The sequence below is a fragment of the Microcaecilia unicolor genome, chromosome 1, assembly GCF_901765095.1.
Source record: "Microcaecilia unicolor chromosome 1, aMicUni1.1, whole genome shotgun sequence".
NCBI lineage: Eukaryota > Metazoa > Chordata > Amphibia > Gymnophiona > Siphonopidae > Microcaecilia > Microcaecilia unicolor.
The window spans coordinates 455,788,938-455,809,426 of NC_044031.1; the positions used below are offsets into that span (position 1 = coordinate 455,788,938).

General features: G+C 45.9%; 1 protein-coding gene and 1 long non-coding RNA gene across 3 annotated transcripts in view; one reads left to right on the top strand and one right to left on the bottom strand.

Annotated features, from left to right (window-relative positions):
* The window catches only part of SMCHD1 (structural maintenance of chromosomes flexible hinge domain containing 1), a 735,404-nt gene that overhangs the window by 584,748 nt on the left and 130,167 nt on the right, over positions 1 to 20,489 (top strand). For both annotated transcript variants that reach the window (XM_030213010.1, XM_030213015.1), the window contains exon 40: positions 15,799 to 15,884. In XM_030213010.1, coding sequence (XP_030068870.1) covers positions 15,799 to 15,884 — 86 coding nt within the window. The remainder of the gene's footprint in view (positions 1 to 15,798; positions 15,885 to 20,489) is intronic.
* LOC115476586 lies at positions 585 to 2,417 on the bottom strand. The gene is made up of 3 exons (XR_003943204.1): positions 2,333 to 2,417; positions 1,945 to 1,949; positions 585 to 594 (listed from the first exon to the last, which is right to left on the bottom strand). It is a non-coding gene; the product is annotated as an uncharacterized LOC115476586 (long non-coding RNA).

Sequence of the window (20,489 nt, forward strand, 5' to 3'; positions counted from 1 at the left end):
CCATATACCAAATTTCATCATAACAGAGTAGTGCTTCGCACCCACCCAAAGTTCCTGCCGAAGGTGGTGTCGGAGTTCCATCTTAACCAGTCAATTGTCTTGCCAACATTCTTTCCCAGGCCGCATACCCGCCCTGCTGAACGTCAGTTGCACACATTGGACTGCAAGAGAGCATTGGCCTTCTACTTGGAGCGGACACAGCCCCACAGACAGTCCGCCCAATTGTTTGTTTCTTTCGACCCTAACAGGCTAGGGGTCGCTGTCGGGAAACGCACCATCTCCAATTGGCTAGCAGATTGCATTTCCTTCACTTACGCCCAGGCTGGGCTGGCTCTTGAGGGTCATGTCACGGCGCATAGTGTTAGAGCCATGGCAGCGTCAGTGGCCCACTTGAAGTCAGCCACTATTGAAGAGATCTGCAAGGCTGCGACGTGGTCATCCGTCTACACATTCACATCACATTACTGCCTCCAGCAGGATACCCGACGCGACAGTCGGTTCGGGCAGTCGGTGCTGCAGAATCTGTTTGGGGTGTAAATCCAACCTCCAGGACCCGCATTTATTCTGGTCAGGTTGCACTCTCAGTTAGTTGTTCTTTGTAGGTCAATTTCTGTTGTATCCTGGCCGTTGCGAGGTTCAATTGACCTGGGTTCTTGTTTTGAGTGAGCCTGAGAGCTAGGGATACCCCAGTCGTGAGAACAAGCAGCCTGCTTGTCCTCGGAGAAAGTGAATGATACATACCTGTAGCAGGTGTTCTCCGAGGACAGCAGGCTGATTGTTCTCACTTACCCTCCCTCCTCCCCTTTGGAGTTGCGTTTTCATCTTTTTGCTTGTCATTCAACTGGCGGGAACGGTCGCGCACGGGCGGGAAGACGGCCGCGCATGCGCGGTGGGCGTGCCCTGCGTGCGGACCGCCCGCGAAGCTGCTTCCGGTTGGTGGGGGCTGCCGCGGACGTCACCCAGTCGTGAGAACAATCAGCCTGCTGTCCTCGGAGAACACCTGCTACAGGTATGTATCATTCACTATACTCTCCCATAAAAATGATAACATGGGCAGATGGACTAACATTAATATAAAAATATGCAACAAAATAATATCGTTAGTTAATATTTACGCACCAACTTTAGATTCACCTGAATTTTTTCTATCTCTAGCAGATATGTTAGCAGCTGTAGGTGACACACCTTATATTATAGGGGGTGACTTTAATCTCATATTAAATTCCTCTATTGATAGAAAATCTAAATATAATTATAAACCACCCAAAGCAACACAAAATCTTCTTGATTTAATAACACAATTTAAACTTTGTGATATATGGAGAGCAACACACATGACAGAACAGGATTATACCTTTTATTCAAATCCCCATAATTCATACTCCAGGATAGATTACTTTTTAATATCGACATCTTTGATTCCTGACATCCTTAAAACTGATATTGGTAATATTTTATTATCTGATCACGCACATATTACACTACAGCTCAACATAACCCAAACATCAATATATAATCCTCGATGGAGATTTAATTTCCACACTGTTAACTAATCCTAGTTTTATAGAAAATATCTCTAATGCGATGCGTGAATATCTTAGCTTTAACTTGCCAAGTCATACCTCTTGGTATAATTTTTGGGATGCTTTTAAGGCATTTATCAGAGGGAAAATAATAACATTTACAGCCTCTAAAAATAAAGAATTAAACAAAGAAATATTGGAATTAGAAAATACAATAAAATCTTTAGAACTAGCACATATAAGTGATACTAGCAATTTATTTACACTAGAAAAACTTAAAGCATCCAAACTCAAATATAATACTCTATTAGGAACTAAAGCTAGCAAGGATATTTTCAAAAACAATGCATTATATTACTATGAAGGCAATAAAGCTGGAGATCTTCTAGCCAATTATTTGAAAGCCCGTAAAGAGAAAAACACCATCTCTTTAATCAAAGATGAGAACAAAGTCCCCTTAACAAATAATATAAACATAGCAAATAGATTCCAATCTTTCTACAAAGATTTATATACCTCAGACATTGATGCTGAGTCATTAAATTATGATTTCTTAGAAAAATTAGATCATCCCACTGTTTCAGAAGAAGATAATGAGATGTTCTCAAAAAAGATCACAGTTAATGAGATTAATCTTGCTATTCAAAGCATGGCGATAAAAAAGGCACCTGGACCAGACGGATTACCGATTGAATTTTTTGCAGCGTTCAAATCCATATTATCCCCAATTTTATGTGATTATTTCAACTACATGATAGAAACTGGTAACATCAAGGGCTCTTTCACTGAAGCCAATATTATAGTATCACTGAAACCTAATAAGGATCCCAGTTTAGTGCAAAATTATAGGCCATTATCTTTAATAAACTTAGATGCCAAAATATTTGCCAAAATTCTTGTAGAGAGAATACAACATTTTTTACCCAAACTCATTCACCCAGATCAAACTGGTTTTATGAATGGGAGATCCTCTTCAGATAACACAAGAATTTTCTCTAATATATTAATACATGGTCAAGAAACCTCAGATCCTTTGGTTGCAATAGTACTTGATGCTGAAAAAGCTTTTGATCGTGTAGAATGGCCATATCTGTTCAAAGTACTGAAATGGTATGGTTTATCTGATGAATCAATTAATATAATAAAAGTCTTGTATACTTCCCCAACTACATATATTCAAATAAATGATGTAATCTCTAAACCTTTCAGTCCAACAAGAGGCACTAGACAGGGTTGCCCATTGTCACCATTATTATTTAATTTAGCTCTAGAACCATTACTAACAGCTATTCGTCAACATCCCCTTATACACGGTGCTAAAATTGGTCAACAAAATATTAAATTAGCAGCATACGCGGACGATGTTCTATTATTCACTTCTCCTTCCTCAATACCTCACATCCTGTGTTTAATCTCTAAATTTGCTGAAATATCTGGTTATAAATTAAATACCACAAAAACTGAACTTCTGCCTATAAACTGTGTACATTTGAAACATGTTATTAAACAATATAATTTTCAATGGAATGAAAATCAAATTAAGTACCTGGGAGTTCTTTTCGGCCCCACTATTGAAGATACTATTAAATATAATTCTGATAATATAATTAAAATCACTGAAACATTAACTCAAAAGTGGTCCCCTTTAAGGCTCAACTGGTGGGGTAGACTAGAAACTATAAAGATGATGATAGTGCCCCCCTTCACCCATAAGGGCTATGGTAGTGTTGCACAGTTGTGGGTATTGGGTTTGGGGGGTTTTGGGGGACTCAGCACACAAGGGTAAGGGAGCTATGCACCTGGGAGCAATTTGTGAAGTCCACTGCAGTGCCCCCTAGGGTGCCCGGTTGGTGTCCTGGCATGTGAGGGGGACCACTGCACTATAAATGCTGGCTCCTCCCATGACCAAATGGCTTGGATTTGGCCGGGTTTGAGATGCCGCCATTAGTTTCCATTATCGGCGGGAAACCAATGGTGGCAATGTCTAACGCCGGCCATCTCTAACACCAGCCCAAATGTTGAGATTTGGCCGGCCCCGACCGTATTATCGAAACGAAAGATAGCCGGCCATCTTGTTTCGATAATATGGTCAGGTATGCCGCTTTACGGGGCCGGCCTTAGAGATGGCCACCCATATAGATGGCTGGCCCCGTTCGATTATGCCCCTCCACGTCACCAGAAGATCTACGCTAGTGGTATCCTTTGTTGTTGTGCAAGTTAGATTGTCATGCATTTATTTTTTTGGGAATCAGAATTTGAAATTTCTTGGTTCTAAATTATGCATTTATCCTGATGTAAGTAAGATAACTCAGAGGAAGCAGTTTCTTACCATGCAGCAGGAGGTCCTCACCCTGGGTGTGAACATTTGCTGCAGTTTCCATGTACATACACAATGCAATTGAGAGAAACATTTTTTTTTTGTTTGAACCTTCACAACTACTTACTTTCATTCAGAGCTGTACATCAAGTATTGGCTACAGGTGGTGTTACCTAAAATGTACGGGAGGATATACCATATGCCTGAGATTTAGCAGCTAATTCCTATACTTGTTTTCTTTTGCCTACTCTCTGAGGCTTTACTATAATGGAATCCCCTCTAATTTGTGGTCTAATCTTTCTTGTTTCTTTTTTTAAAGATATTTATATTATTTATTATATATCTCTTTAATTATATGCCTATGTGGAGCCTGTTCTATAAAGAAGGCATGTATTTTATAGAATATCAGCATAGTACATATATAAGCACATATGTGGTTAGGTGCAAGCATTTACACCAGCCAAAGAGCTGATGTAAAGGTGCTTAGATTTGGGAGCTATATGCATAATTTATAGTATTCTGTAAATTAACCACTTAAGTATGCACCCTGGTCATGCTTCACCCAGACTCTGTCCTTGTGAGTGCCCACCCTCAAAATGCATGTTATTAAAGATATGCATATATTTTTAGTATAGTACATAGCCAGATAATTTATGTAGCATTTCTATTCCACTTATAACTAGGCGGATTGCAAATCACATACATAAAATTATAAAAACAATTAACATAGTAACATATCCCATCATTAAAACAAGTATGACTATTCATGGACGAATAATTATTTCTCCAAGGACAATCTGGCATGATATTCTCACATGTGGGTGACATCATCATGGAAGCCCTGTGTGGACACTGCTAAGTGCACTGTTACTTTAAATCTTTGAGGCAGTGCCCCTACTACTCACATGAGGGTGCCTTTGTGTCCAACGCTCGACCGCAGAACCAGTAGTCTATCATTTTGCACAGAGTTCAGAGGGTTTTTTTAAATCGTTGTATCAAAATTTCTCTTTGGTGCCATCTCTTTTCGGGACATTTTTCTTCATATTTTTCTTTTTTCAGTATTAAGTTGTTCAAATTATACAAATTTTCAATTAATTTTCAATTTTCAGCCCTTTTTTATTTCTAGGCTGCAGTGACTACTGGAGCTCCCCATTCCATATAGCCCTTTGACCTAGCGTCAACCGTTTTCTCCGCCGTGTCAGCGAGGGTGCCTAGTGGCTTTAAGAAGTGTTCTCAGTGAACTAGGTCTATTTCACGCACAGACCCCCATAATTGGTGTGTTCAGTGCTTAGGTCCAGAGCACCAAGACATTTAATGTAACCTCTGCCTATCTATGGAAGCAAGTACCTTTAAAGCCCACAGAATCCAGCGTGAAAAGTTTTTTTGTTGTTGTGCTTTGTCATCTGCATCGTGCATGGCAGGGATTTCAGTGCTTGACACGGAACCTGCATCAACATTGAGTGCGCCAACACAACATCGAGAAGTCCCAACATTGGACTCAGTACTGTGTACGTGTAAGGATTCTATGTCCTCGTCAGTGTTGCGTGCATCGAGGGACCAGCAGTGTAAAAAGCCTAAAAAGCATTGCTATCATTCTCGAGAAGTGTCCTTCCTGCAGTGACCGCTCTCCTTCTCTCCATCTTAACTTTCATCAAGAGCCTTTGAGGTGGTCTCCTACACCTGCACAGGCTATAAAACTCAGGCTGTGTCCACACCACTTTCTCAGCTGGTACTGATGCCTACTCTTCATGGGGAAATCCGGGCTATGCTCAAGGAAGATCTTTCAAGGCAACTGCATTCACAGCCTATACAAGCTTACAGTGTGCTTGCACCATCCACAGCCCAGCCTGTCAATACATTGTAGAGACAGTCACAGGAGAGGTGCTGCATACTGGGTCAGCGGCAATCATCCAGTGCTGCTCAAACCTGACCGATGTTTGCATTGACATCAGCAGAGGAATTTTCTTCAACTTCGAAGACTCATCTGCCTCGACACACCTCGTCACAAAGCCAACGCTCTAGTCGACACTCTCTTCCATGTACTTCTCATGAACAGTACTGTGAAGAGTTGAACTTGGATCTCTCCTGGGAGATGGATCAGAACCCACAGGATCCTTCAAATGAGGACTCCTATGGCATTCCATCTGATCCTTCCTTCTCTGCCACCTGAGAGTCGTCGGTCTCTTCCAGAAAGTGTATCTTTTCTTGGTTTTGTCCATAACATGACTCAAACCATCCCTTTCAAATAAAAAATGGAAGAAGAACCTCGTTCAGAACTTTTTGAGGTTCTAGATTGACTCTCCTTCTAGAGATGGAATCACTGTTCCACTTCAATTATGAAAAACACTCTTACTTAAAAATTGGGAGACTCCATTGACAATTCAGGTTATCCTAAAAAAAATTGACACGATGTATAGGGTACAAATATCTGCTGGGTTACGGAATCTACATTAAAATACACTTGCAGTGCAAGATCTCATGTTTCTCCTTCAGGAAGAGAAGCCAGAACATTAGACACTTTTGGCAGAAAAACTTCTCAAGCTTCAGTGCTAACCAGTCGCATCTTAGATTATCAACTGTATTCCACAATTTACTTAAAATCTTTAATACAGAGTACTCTCTTTTGCAGAATTTCTTCCCCATGATAAAGCTGAAGAATTCCATAAGCTTCACAGAAAGCTTCTAGACTGTCGTAAATATCTGGCAAGGCAAGCCTTTGATGTCTCGCCATGCATTTCTGCCTTGGCAGTGCAGAAAACATGTTTGGTAACAAAGTGGTCATCCTAATTAAGTAACATACAGGTACTATAAATGTTACAAGAAATGATTTATCTTGGGGAAAAGAGCTCTAGAGCACTCGCTACTGTTTATAATTTAAGAGCAGGTGCTGTATTTATAAGTTTTAGGATATTAATTTCTCCACCAATCACCAAAGGTGATAATTGCAATAAATTAAATAAATTAAGTATATATAAAGATACCATATACTCAGAACACAAAGAGACCGTATTTTTAGCTTCAAAAAGGTTGATTTAATATACAATTGCACACGAGAGGTAGGTTTTTAAAAGATCTTTACAGATAATCTGTGCTTAAAATAGAACAAAGTAGCAGGTAGGTTAACTTACAAGTCCTTGTTACAAGCATGCTGTGGTCCAGCTGATTAATGAGCACATGTTCAGGACAGGAGGCATCAGGAGACCCCAAAGAGAGCAGCAGGTCCCAAGAGGAGGCAGGTTCCAAGAGAGCGAGCTGGGCTGTTTCCAGGCCTTTTATAATGTTAGCAGAGAAGCATGGTGTGTGCATGTCCTAGATATTTTGCAAGGCATTACGGTTAATGTAGTCTGTTCACATGACCACATTATAAGTCCTTCTTTCCTGCACATGTCTGAAAGCTGATGGGAGGGGCAGGTATACCTTTGACAAGCAAATGTCCTGTTTATGCTTTTCCTCTGAGTTCTTTGTCTTCAATGCCTTCTCCAGACTTTCTGTCTCTTGGGTCTTTGGTTTTCAGAGATGTCCTGATGAGCGTCCAGGTACCCACCTTAGTCAAGCTTTTGTTCAGTCTTTTTAGGTGGGAGGGCAGAGAGAGTTATATATCTCTCTTTTGTCTTTGTTAAGTGTTTGTAATTGACTATCCCTGCTATCAGAAGTTCCCAGAAAAAGGGATAGGGAGAGAGGGGCTTGAAATGAAACTATTTTCTCTGCTGCAGTGTCAAATATATAAAAGCTGCACAAATATATTGGTGTATATATAATCCAGCAAAATATAATAAACTGATACCATTACATAAACACATAATCTAGGCCACAGACTTCTGCTACTACTTCTTCTAGAGTTTAACAAAGCTCCGATTACTATATATCTAGGCATCATTACAGTCCTACTCCTCCTCCAACTCAAAGGACTGCACCCTAGCGCTGACATCTGAAACAGCAGCAGGGTCAGAAATCTCAAATTCCTCAGTCTAAACATCAACCCAGTTTTTGACTCCTTCCTAGAGAGCATTGCCACTGTACAGTTGTCTGTTCCAAGCAACCTACCGGTGGGAGGGCAACTTACCCCCTTCCATCAGAGGTGGCCTCTCATAACCTCTGACCGTTGGGTGCGGCGTACCATTCAGCACGGCCTCTGAGTTGGCAAAGAACGCATCCCAACCATTCACTAAGAGAGTCTCATTTCAACTCCCTCCAAATGAAATTATGTGAAGAGCTGTCAGCCCTCCTCCAGCAGAATGCAATAGAGCTAGTTCCTGTGCCAGACAGGGGTTAATGGTTCTATTCCAAATATTTCCTCACAGCAAAAAGGATGTGGGGAGTAAGACGATTCTCAATCTCCAAGGCTTAAAAGGTTTCTCAAAGAAAATTTTGCATGGTATCCCTGTGATCACTACTTCCCATGATACAACTCGATCATTGGTTTTGCTGTCCTGATCTCAAGAAGGCATACACACACACATTCCTATTCTCCCTGCACACAAAATGTTCCTTGGTTTCCACTGTGGAACTCTACAATATCAATACAAGGTCTTACCATTTGGCTTAGCCTCAACTCCTCAGTTGACTGATGTTTGTTGTTTCGGATGAGCCTGGATGCTAGGAATTCCTCATGTGTGAGAATCTATCTTGCTTGTCCTTGGAGAAAACAAAGCTAACTTACCTGTAGCAGGTATTCTCCGAGGACAAGCAGGCTGCTTGTTCTCACGACTGGGTTGACGTCTACGGCAGCCCCCACCAACCGGAACAAAATTTTGTGGGCGGTCCCGCACGCAGGGCACGCCCACCGCGCATGCGCGGCCGTCTTCCCGCCCGTGCGCGACCGTTCCCACTCAGTTTTTTTCTATTCCGCGCTGGAGAGAGACGTGTTGCCGTCTCTCTCTCTCTCTCAGCCCCGGAAACCGGATCGCGGCCTAGCCGCGAGCTTTTTCTCCTACCTACGCGTTCGCGTATTTCTTTTCTTTTTCAATTGTGTTAAAAAAAAAAAAAAGAGAGTCCCCTCGTCGTTTTTAGTCATGAGGGCGCTTCGTTGCGGCCTTGTGGCCGTGCGGCCGTTTCTTTTTCGGGTGTGCTTTTCACCGCCACCATCGACGACTTTGACTTCGTCGACGCGATTTTTCCGTCGATGTCCTCGAAGGTCCCGAGCGGATTCAAGAAGTGTGGTTGGTGCGGCCGGCAGATCTCGCAGACCGATACCCACGCTTGGTGTCTCCAGTGCCTCAGGCCGGAGCATAATACCAAGACGTGCACCTTGTGTCTCGGCTTACGGAAGCGGACACAGGTGGCGAGGCAAGTTCTTCGGGACCGTCTTTTCGGAACTTGCGCCGGCCCCTCGACGTCGACGTCATCGGTGTCGACGGCCGGATCTTCGGTACCAGTACCGATGTCGGCGAAATCGGCACCGACCCCAGGAGTACAGGTACCGTCGGCCCGCCGGCGATGGCGGGGGTGAGCGGCCGCGCGGGCAATCGGCCCCGGCCACTCCCTCTATCCAGGGCCATCGGGACCGAACCCTGTCAGACCCGATTCCTCGAGGCCGGGGGGGTTCTACCTTTTCTTCGTCTCTACCGCCAAGCGCCGATGACGGGCAACAAAAGAAAACCAAGAAGCACAGTCATCGGTCGCCCACGGCGCACGGGACTGCCAGCTCCGGCACCTCGAGGGATGACTCGACGCCGAAGAAGCGGCAGTGCCGAGAGGAGCGTTCCCCCTCGGTTGAAGAGATGTCGCAGCGTCAGTCCGCGGGTGCTTCGGTACCGTCTCCTGGACCCGAGCAGCTTCCACCACCGACTCCTACACCGGCCCCCCTGCCTTTCCCGACAGCGGGCCTTGACGAGTGCCTCCGAGCCATCCTTCCGGGGATTCTGGAAGGGCTGATGCGCCAGGCTCTGCCGGCACCAGGGGTGCTTGCGCCCCCGGCGCCATTGATAGAGGCGCCGGTGTGCTCTAGCCCGATGCCGCGGCCTCCGATGCCACTTGCAGCACCGGTGTCGACTGCCACGCAGGTGGAGTCCCCGTCAACGTCAATGGAGGGAGCTTCATCCCCGCCGGCGCGGGAGTCCACCGCTCGACGCCATCATCGGGGACATGGTTCCTCGCAGTCGAGACGGGCCAGGTTGAGGTCTGAGCTGCAGGAGCTCATGTCCGACACCGAGGACGAGGCCTCGTGGGGGGAGGAGGAGGACCCCAGATATTTCTCCTCAGAGGAGTCTGTGGGCCTTCCCTCCGACCCCACTCCTTCGCCGGAGAGGAAACTCTCACCCCCTGAGAGCCTCTCCTTTGCCTTCTTCGTCAGGGATATGTCTATTTGCATTCCCTTTCCCGTGGTCTCTGTGGATGAGCCGAGGGCTGAGATGCTCCAGGTCCTCGACTATCCATCACCACCTAGAGAGTCTTTCACAGTGCCGTTGCACAATGTCCTCAAAGACACACTGCTTCGGAACTGGCTGAAGCCATTATCTAACCCCTCCATCTCCAAGAAAGCGGAGTCCCAATACAGGATCCCCTCTGACCCAGAGTTGATGCGGCCCCAATTGCCTCATGACTCGGCGGTCGTGGATTCTGCTCGAGCACGGAGTTCGAGGGATACCGCCTCGGCGCCCCTGGGGCGGGAGTCTCGCACTCTGGACTCGTTTGGGAGGAAGGCCTACCAATCTTCCATGCTCGTGACCCGCATCCAGTCATACCAGCTCTACACGAGCATTCACATGCGGAACAATGTGAGGCAACTGGCGGACCTGGTCGTCAAGCTCCCTCCGGAGCAGTCCAGGCCTTTTCAGGAGGTGGTCAGGCAGCTGAAGGCGTGCAGAAAGTTCCTGTCCAGGGGTATCTATGACACCTGTGATGTGGCATCCCGAGCTGCGGCCCAAGGTATAGTGATGCGCAGACTCTCATGGCTGCGTGCCTCTGACCTGGACCACCGCACCCAGCAGTGGCTGGCGCATGTCCCTTGCCGGGGGGATAACATTTTCGGCGAGAAGGTCGAGCAGTTGGTGGACCAACTACACCAGCGGGAAACCGCTCTCGACAAGCTCTCCCACCTGGCGCCTTCAGCTTCCACCTCTGCAGGTGGACGTTTTTCCCGGGCTCGGCAGGCTGCACCCTACGCCTACAGCAAGCGTAGGTACATCCAGCCGGCCCAAAGGCCTCCTCAAGCACAGGGACAGTCCCAGCGCGCTGGTTCCCGTCAACAGCGTGCGCCTAAGCAGCCCCCTGCGCCTCCACAGCAAAAGCCGGGGACGGGCTTTTGACTGGATCCATGGGAACATAGCCGCCATCAAAGTGTCCGTACCGGACGACCTGCCAGTCGGAGGGAGGTTGAAAGTTTTTCACCAAAGGTGGCCTCTGATAACCTCCAACCAGTGGGTTCTCCAAATAGTGCGGTGCAGATACGCCCTGAATTTGGCCTCCACTCCACCAAATTGCCCACCGGGAGCCCAATCCTTCAGCTCCCAGCACAAGTAGGTACTTGCAGAGGAACTCTCCGCCCTTCTCAGCGCCAATGCGGTCGAGCCTGTGCCACCCAGGCAGGAAGGGCAGGGATTCTATTCCAGGTACTTCCTTGTGGAAAAGAAAACAGGGGGGATGCGCCCCATCCTAGACCTGAGAGGCCTGAACAAATACCTGGTCAAAGAGAAGTTCAGGATGCTTTCCTTGGGCACCCTTCTACCCATGATTCAGAAAGACGATTGGCTATGGTCCCTGGATTTAAAGGACGCTTACACTCACATCCCGATACTTCCAGCTCAGAGACAGTATCTCCGATTCAGTCTGGGAACACGGCACTTTCAGTATTGTGTGCTGCCCTTTGGGCTCGCCTCTGCACCACGGGTGTTCACAAAGTGTCTCGTGGTGGTTGCGGCGTATCTACGCAAGCTGGGAGTGCACGTGTTCCCGTATCTCAACGATTGGCTGGTCAAGAGCACCTCAGAGGCAGGAGCTCTTCGGTGCATGCGGTGCACTATCCACCTTCTGGAGCTGCTGGGGTTTGTGATAAATTGCCCGAAGTCCCATCTCCAGCCAGTCCAACCTCTGGAATTCATAGGAGCCCTGCTGAATTCTCAGATGGCTCAGGCCTTTCTTCCCGAAGCGAGGGCGCACAACCTCCTGTCCCTCGCTTCGCAGACCAGAGCGTCTCAGCAGGTCACAGCTCGGCAGATGTTGAGACTCCTGGGTCATATGGCCTCTACAGTTCATGTGACTCCCATGTCTCGTCTTCACATGAGATCTGCTCAATGGACCCTAGCTTCCCAGTGGTGCCAAGCCACCGGGAATCTAGAAGATGTCATCCGCCTGTCCGTCAGTTTCCGCAATTCGCTGCACTGGCGGACCAATTTGACCCTGGGACGTCCATTCCAAATTCCGCAGCCCACGAAGGTGCTGATGACGGATGCATCTCGCCTGGGATGGGGAGCTCATGTCGATGGGCTCCACACCCAGGGCCTGTGGTCCCTCCAAGAACAAGATCTTCAGATCAACCTCCTGGAGCTCCGAGCGGTCTGGAACGCACTGAAGGCTTTCAGAGATCGGCTGTCCTACCAAATCATCCAAATTCGGACAGACAATCAGGTTGCTATGTATTATATCAACAAGCAGGGGGGCACCGGATCTTGCCCCCCTGTGTCAGGAAGCCGTCGGGATGTGGCGTTGGGCTTGCCAGTTCGGCATGCTTCTCCAGGCCACATACCTGGCAGGCGTAAACAACAGTCTGGCCGACAGACTGAGCAGAGTCATGCAACCGCACGAGTGGTCGCTTCATTCCAGAGTGGTACGCAAGATCTTCCGAGAGTGGGGCACCCCCTCGGTTGACCCTTTTCGCCTCTCAGACCAACCACAAGCTGCCTCTGTTCTGTTCCAGACTACAGGCACACGGCAGACTGGCGTCGGATGCCTTTCTCCTCCATTGGGGGACCGGTCTCCTGTATGCTTATCCTCCTATACCTTTGGTGGGGAAGACCTTACTGAAGCTCAAGCAAGACCACGGCACCATGATTCTGATAGCGCCTTTTTGGCCCCGTCATATCTGGTTCCCTCTACTTCTGGAGTTGTCCTCCGAAGAACCGTGGAGATTGGAGTGTTTTTCCGACTCTCATTTCGCAGAACGACGGAGCGCTTCTGCACCCCAACCTTCAGTCTCTGGCTCTCACGGCCTGGATGTTGAGTGCGTAGACTTTGCTTCGTTGGGTGTCTCCCGTGTCTTGCTTGCCTCTAGAAAGGATTCCACTAAAAAGAGTTACTTTTTCAAGTGGAGGAGGTTTGTCGTTTGGTGTGAGAGCAAGGCCCTAGAACCTCGTTCTTGTCCTGCACAGAACCTGCTTGAATACCTTCTGCACTTATCAGAGTCTGGTCTCAAGACCAACTCAGTAAGGAATCACAGTGCGATCAGTGTTTACCATCATCGTGTAGAGGGTAAAGCCAACTCTGGAGAGCCTTTAGTCGTTCGATTTATGAGAGGCTTGCTTTTGTCAAGGCCCCCTATCAAGCCTCCTGCAGTGTCATGGGATCTCAACGTCGTCCTCACCCAGCTGATGAAACCTCCTTTTGAGCCACTGAATTCATGCCATCTGAAGTACTTGACCTAGAAGGTCATTTTCTTGGTGGCAGTTACTTCAGCTCGTAGAGTCAGTGAGCTTCAAGCCCTGGTAGCTCATGCTCCTTATACCAAATTTCATCATAACAGAGTAGTCCTCCGCACTCACCCTAAGTTCCTGCCAAAGGTGGTGTCGGAGTTTCATCTTAACCAGTCAATTGTCTTGCCAACATTCTTTCCCAGACCACACACCCGCCCTGCTTGAACGTCAGTTGCACACATTGGACTGCAAGCGAGCATTGGCCTTCTATCTGGAGCGGACACAGCCCCACAGACAGTCCGCCTAATTGTTTATTTCGTTCGACCCCAATAGGAAAGGGGTCGCTGTCGGGAAACGCACCATCTCCAATTGGCTAGCAGATTGCATTTCCTTCACTTACGCCCAGGCTGGGCTGGCTCTTGAGGGTCATGTCACGGCTCATAGTGTTAGAGCCATGGCAGCGTCAGTGGCCCACTTGAAGTCAGCCACTATTGAAGAGATTTGCAAGGCTGCAACGTGGTCATCTGTCCACACATTCACATCACATTACTGCCTCCAGCAGGATACCCAACGCGACAGTCGGTTCGGGCAGTCGGTGCTGCAGAATCTCTTTGGGGTTTGAATCCAACTCCACCCTCCAGGACCCGATTTTGTTCTGTTCAGGCTGCACTCTCAGTTAGTTGTTCTTCATAGGTCAATTCCTGTTATGCCCTCGCCGTTGCGAGGTTCAATTGACCTGGGTTCTTGTTTTGAGTGAGCCTGAGAGCTAGGGATACCCCAGTCGTGAACAAGCAGCCTGCTTGTCCTCGGAGAAAGCGAATGATACATACCTGTAGCAGGTGTTCTCTGAGGACAGCAGACTGATTGTTCTCACCTGCCCTCCCTCCTCCCCTTTGGAGTTGTGTTTTCCTCATTCCTTTGCTTGTCATTCAACTGAGCGGGAATGGTCGCGCACGGGCGGGAAGACGGCCGCGCATGCGCGGTGGGCGTGCCCTGCGTGCGGGACCGCCCGCAAAGTTTTGTTCCGGTTGGGGGCTGCCGTGGACGTCAACCCAGTCGTGAGAACAATCAGCCTGCTGTCCTCGGAGAACACCTGCTACAGGTATGTATCATTCGCTTTCTCTGAAGACAGCAGGCTTCATATTCTCACAATCCCACCCACCTCCCCTTGGAGTTGTCTCATTATTTTGTTTTTATTCTGTTGCTTTGAAATTAAACTGAGAGGACTCTATTCTTGCGGCGGGCAGAAAGGTACTCGCGAATGTGCAGTGGAGCGCAGCTCATGCTTCGCAAAGTCTGGTTTTTTTACTTTGGCATAAATGCTGGTCCGGGTGATGAGGATCACCGTCTACACATGTGTGAGAATATGAAGCCAGCTGTCCTCGGAGAATACCTGCTACAGGTATGTGTGAGAATATGAAGCCTGCTGTCCTCGGAGAATACCTGCTAGAGGTAATTGTCTTTGCTTTCACACTGACTTTTAAAAGTGCTGGCCAGACTGTCTGTACTAGGGTTTTATGCAGGTAAGCTGGGACGTGTAATTGAAGTGCCCTAGAAATATACGTTGAATTAAAGCCATGCCAAATAGGTGTAGATGGGTTAGGTTACTGAGAAAGGAGTTCAGATTGTTTTCCCCTCTTGATTAGAATCAGTTTCAAACTTAAGACTTGGAAACCACAATTGGGGCTTTTACTGTATTGTACTGGAAGCTGGAGATCAAGAATTGACAAGGGAGTTAATTGGTATATTAGATTACTAGAGTGGAGTCTGATAGTGCAGATGCCTGTAATCATTCTGTGTAAAGCCACAGGATGTAAGTTAAATCTTAAAGAAACAGAACAGCAGTGAAGGATATTGTTGTGAGTAATTGTGCTTTTGTTTAACAGATATAGCAAAGCATATGTTAGTGATTGATAGAGGAGGCCCATTTCAAATGGTAAACAAAAACATTTGTTTAATCCAGGGGTTCTCAACCTAGTCCTTGGGACATACCAAGCCAGTCAAGTTTTCAGGATGCACACAATGAATATACATGAGATAAATTTACATACAGTACATGCAAATTTATTTCATGCATATTCATTGTGGATATCTTGAAAACCAGATTGGTTTGGTGTCTACCGAGGACTGGGTTAAGAAGCGCTGGTTTGATCACATAAGTGTGCCGCTTGTGAATGCTGTATGTCTTAGTACTGCAATCTTCTCTTTGAGAGCTGATTTATGAGGCTCTCTTCATGTCATTTGTACAATGTAAATGATTATCTAGGATAAGTCCTCTTTGCAGCAAACAAATTTGTCATTGCCCTGCTCATAATCATCAACAGAAATCACTGGATTGCTGTTTGAAATAGCTCTGTAATGTGTCTGATTTGCTTATTTGTTAAAATTTCAGGTCAAGCTAAAGAAGCAAAGGCTAAAGAGGAGCATTATCGGAATGAACTGAAACATCATAAAATAACTGTACCAGAAAAAAATAAGGTATCTTTAAAAAGCATTTTGCTAGTTATTGATATTAGAAAATATAAGTAAAATATTTTCATCTATGGAAGCTCTGCTTTAGCCGGGGGGGGGGGGGGGGGGGAGAGGGCACACGAGCAGGTGAAAAAAGTGCATTTATGTGTGTCTCTAAATGCTTTTTTTTTTTTTTTAAAGGGAGACACTTTTTAGAGAATAGAAGCAAGAGGGCAACACAAGAAGAGAAATGTCAATATTGTATTTTGTTATTCAGTAAGCTATTTTCACCGAGTACAAGCAGGCATTATATTCTCACAGGGGGGGTAACATCATCTACGGAGCCTGGTGTGGACATTTGCCGAAGTATATTTTCACTTTAAATCTTTGAGACAGTGCCCCCAATGCGCATGGGCAAGTGCCTTCCCACCCAAAGCTTGAATGCGGGACCAGTAATCTAATGTTTTCCATGGAGCAGAGAGGTTGGGTTTCTTATCTCTCCTCAGCACGTCAGACTTCTCTTTTTTGGTGCCTTCCCTTTCTCGAGACATTTATTCTGTTAAATTTTCATTTTTCTCGGTATTAATTTTACTTTAAACTATTTATTTTTTTCTAATTAAAAATATTGTTTTCCCATTTTCAGCCTTTGGGCCCTCTGAGACCTTTTTCTGGCTGGGGAGCATCAACCCTTTTTGGTCTAAAATTTACTCAAGCTCTCTGTGCCATTTAGCCTTTTGACCTTACGTTGGCTGTTTTCCTCTCCATGTCAAAAAAGATGCCAAGTGGCTTTAAGAAGTGTACTTGGTGCAATAGGACTGTCTCAGGCATTGATACCCATAACTGTTGTGTTTGGGTCCGGAGCACCCAGACAAACAGTGTGACCTTGCGTTGGCTGTTTTCCCCTTCATGTCAAAAAAGATGCTGAGTGGCTTTAAGAAGTGTACTTGGTGCAATAGGACTGTCTCGGGCATTGATCCCCATAACTGTTGTGTTCAGTGTTTGGGTCCAGAGCACCAGGACATACACTGTGGCCTCTGTCTGCACTTGCAAATGAGGACACTTAAAGCCATGTACCTCCCAAGAGAAATACTATGAAGAGTCAGATTCTGACCTTTCCTGGGACTCTTACCCGGATCCATAGGACTTCTAGGCTGAGGAGTCTTATGGTATTCCATCTGAACCTTCTTTGCCACTGAAAGACGTAAGTGTCCTCCAGAAAATATAACCTTTCCTGGTTTTGTACATGAGATGGCCCAGGCCATATCTTCCAAACTTGGAGACTGAAGAAAAACCTCACTTTTTGAGGTACTAGATTATGACTCTCCTCCATGAAAGACAATCACCGTTCTCCTTCATAAAGATATGAGGGGTGCTCTTTTCAAATACTGAGAGTCTCTATTGATGTTAGTTTGCTCCTAAGAAAATAGATACTATATGCAGAATACAAAAATGCACTGGAGTTGATAAAACACAATCACTCCACCATTTTTTAGCAGTTGAATCTGCTTTAAAGCACAACTTGCAGTACAAGATCTCATGCTTCTGCGCCTCCAGGCAGAAAAGCTAGAACATTAGACTCTTTTGGAATGCAAACATGTCAAGCCTCTATGTTAACAAATTATATATTTGATTACCAGTTTTATTCCACAGTTTGCTTAAAGTCTCTATTACAGTATACTTTCTCCTGTGCAGACTTCCTCCCTTCTGAAAAAGCTTCTGAGTTTCTGACAATTCATAAGAAACTTCCAGACTGCCATAAATATCTGGCAAGACAGGCCTTTGATGTTTTTGATGTATCTTCTCGCATCTCCGCTAAAGCAATAGCCATGCATCAGTTTTCCTGGCTCAGAGTCTCTGACCTCGAATCTGAGTCCAAGAACGCTTAGCGGATATACCTGATCATGGATACAATTTATTTGGAGACAAAGTTGAGGAGGTACCAAACTATATTTTAAAAAGGCATACAGATACCATTAAAACTCTCTCCAGGCCACAGCTTTCAACCACATCATCTTCTAGAAGATTTACGGTACGGTTTAAGCACTGTTACTATTACAATACGAAGCGCTGTTCAACTCCTCCTCACAAGACTACATCCCAACTCACTAGCCCAAGGCAACAGCATGCACAGAGGTCACAAACCCAGTTTCAGCAACAGCCAAGTTTTTACTCCTTCCTAGCGAGCATAGCCACCATTCAGTTTTCCATCCCAACCAACCTGTGAGAGGCAGACTTATCTTATTTTGAGAGATGGCCCCTCATAACCTCCGACCATTGGATACTATGGATTATTCACCAGGGTGTGTTGGGAATAAAGACCTCCCAACCATCCACCAAAAGAGTCTCATTTCAGCTCCCTCGAAAGGAACAGTATATGGGAAAAGCTCTCTGCCCTTCTCCAGCAGAATGCAATACAACCAGTTCCTCTGCCGGAGAGGGGTTGAGGGTTTTTCTCCAGATACGTTCTCATATCGAAAAAGACAGAGAAAGTTTGACTGATTCTCAACCTTTCGGAATTTAAACAAATACCTACTCAAAGAATAATTCTGCATGGTGTCCCTCGGATCACTTCTTCCCATGATCCAACTCAATAGCTGGCTTTGCTTTCTAGACCTAAATGAGGCATACATATGTTGTGGAACTCATCATTATCAATACAAAGCCTTTCCATTTGGCTTGGCCTCAGCACCTTCTGTGTCACAAAGTTCCTGATAGTGGAGGCTGCAACACTGCGCAGATGGGGCATACATATCTTCCCCTACCTCGACGACTGGTTAATCAAAGCAGCCTTTCGACAGCCAGTGAAGACGTCTCTCCTTTCCACTATACGTCTCCTCAGGTTCATGATAAATTACCCCAAATCACATCTTGAACCTGTTCAGTCCTTGGAGTTTATCGGGCCTCTCCTGGACATAGTTCAGCATGATCTATTCTACTTCAGCTTAGAGTAGGTGGTATGCTCAGGCTAAGCTTGTCCCATCATGGCCATGTTATCACTCATAATGTAAAAGCCATGGCTGCTTCATTAGCCCATTTCTGCTTGGCCTCCATAGAAGAAATTTGCAAAGCATCAAATAGAAAATTGTATGTTGATGGTTACATGGATGTTTAATAATTATTTCATACTTTATAAAGAGAAGAGTAAGTTTATCCCAGTTGGTCATAAACACATTCCATTGAAATCATCTTCTTTAATATTAAATGGCTTAAATTACAAATTGCAATCCTCTTTGAAAACTTTAGGAGTTATGTTAGACCATAATTTGACATGGGAGGCTCAGATAAACGGTCTTGTAAGGAAATGTTTTTGGTTGATGAATAATTTCAAATGTATTCAAAAATATTTTACCAAGAAAAATTCAAGCTGTTAATACAATCTTTAATCTCGACGAAACTAGATTACTTTAACATCATATGTCTTAGCTGTGCAAAACATCTATTGAGAGAACTACTCAAAGTACAGCAATTTGTCTTATTTGTGGTTTGGGTAAATTTGACAGAGTTTCTCCTTGCTATGAGAAGTTACACTGTTTTCTGGTGGAGGCACAGATTATTTTTAAACTAGATCTTGGGTCTAGCTCCACTTTAAACGTGTGCGATTATTAATGTATTGACCTCAAAATATGATACCCATAATAGCTGAAGATTGACTTTTCGTTCTTATAAAGGATGTGAAGAATAAGGGCTGTCCTATCCGGGGTAGGCCACTAGATGGTGCTGTTTCCATAGGAATGGGGGAAAATGGCCAGGATGAGTCACTAGAGGGAGCCAGTAGGGGAATGTCCAGGTGGAGGTTGCTAGGACCAGGGAGAGTCCTGGGATGGAAACAGGTGGAAGCTGTTATGGTCTGGGTCCTGCCTGGAATTAGGGGGACGAGCCTAAAGGGGTGGATAAGCTAATCAACCACCTTATACCTACCTGAGTTTTGGAAAGGAAAGAGAAGAGAGAGGAGCTGGAGACCTGGAAGCTGGAGGAAGAAGATCCCCTTGAAGGTACTGGCTGAACTCAGTGGACTTTTGGTGAACTGTGGGTAGATAGAGCTATGTATTAAGAACAAGGAACTAGCAGCCCAGGGGCTGGAGGACAGAGCTGTACCCTCAGAGTGAGGGAAGAACATCCTGTTCAGGCCAGAGGGGCTGTTAGCACTGGGCCCAGGTGTCTGTGTGTGAGGGCTCAGTGGGAAGACCTGTAAAAGTGTTTAAGCTGGAAGAAGTGTGCCCAGGGGACTGGAATAAAGAGCTGCCTGATGAATATGCTGTTGTTGAGAACTGTCTAATCTACATCTAATTTTCATATTAAGAACCAAGGTCACCCTGAGTGAACAAGGAACCTAGGATCCTGAAGGTTGGTGTGTTCTGGGTGCTGGGGAGAGACCGGCCGGAGTCCTGCTCAGGAGCCACAGGCCAGTGAGGCCTACTGGAGAGCGGGAGGAGAAGCCTCGTCTTTAACAAGGATTACATTCTAAGAGAAATTTTACAGCTTTATTCTCTTTACCAGGCCACAAAAATCTGGAATTGTTTACCTACTCAGCTCTAACCCTCTTCGTCTCTTCGCCACCCTTAACTCCCTCCTCAAAGCGCCCTCCGCTCCCACTCCCCCCTCGCTCTCTCCTCAATCACTGGCTGACTACTT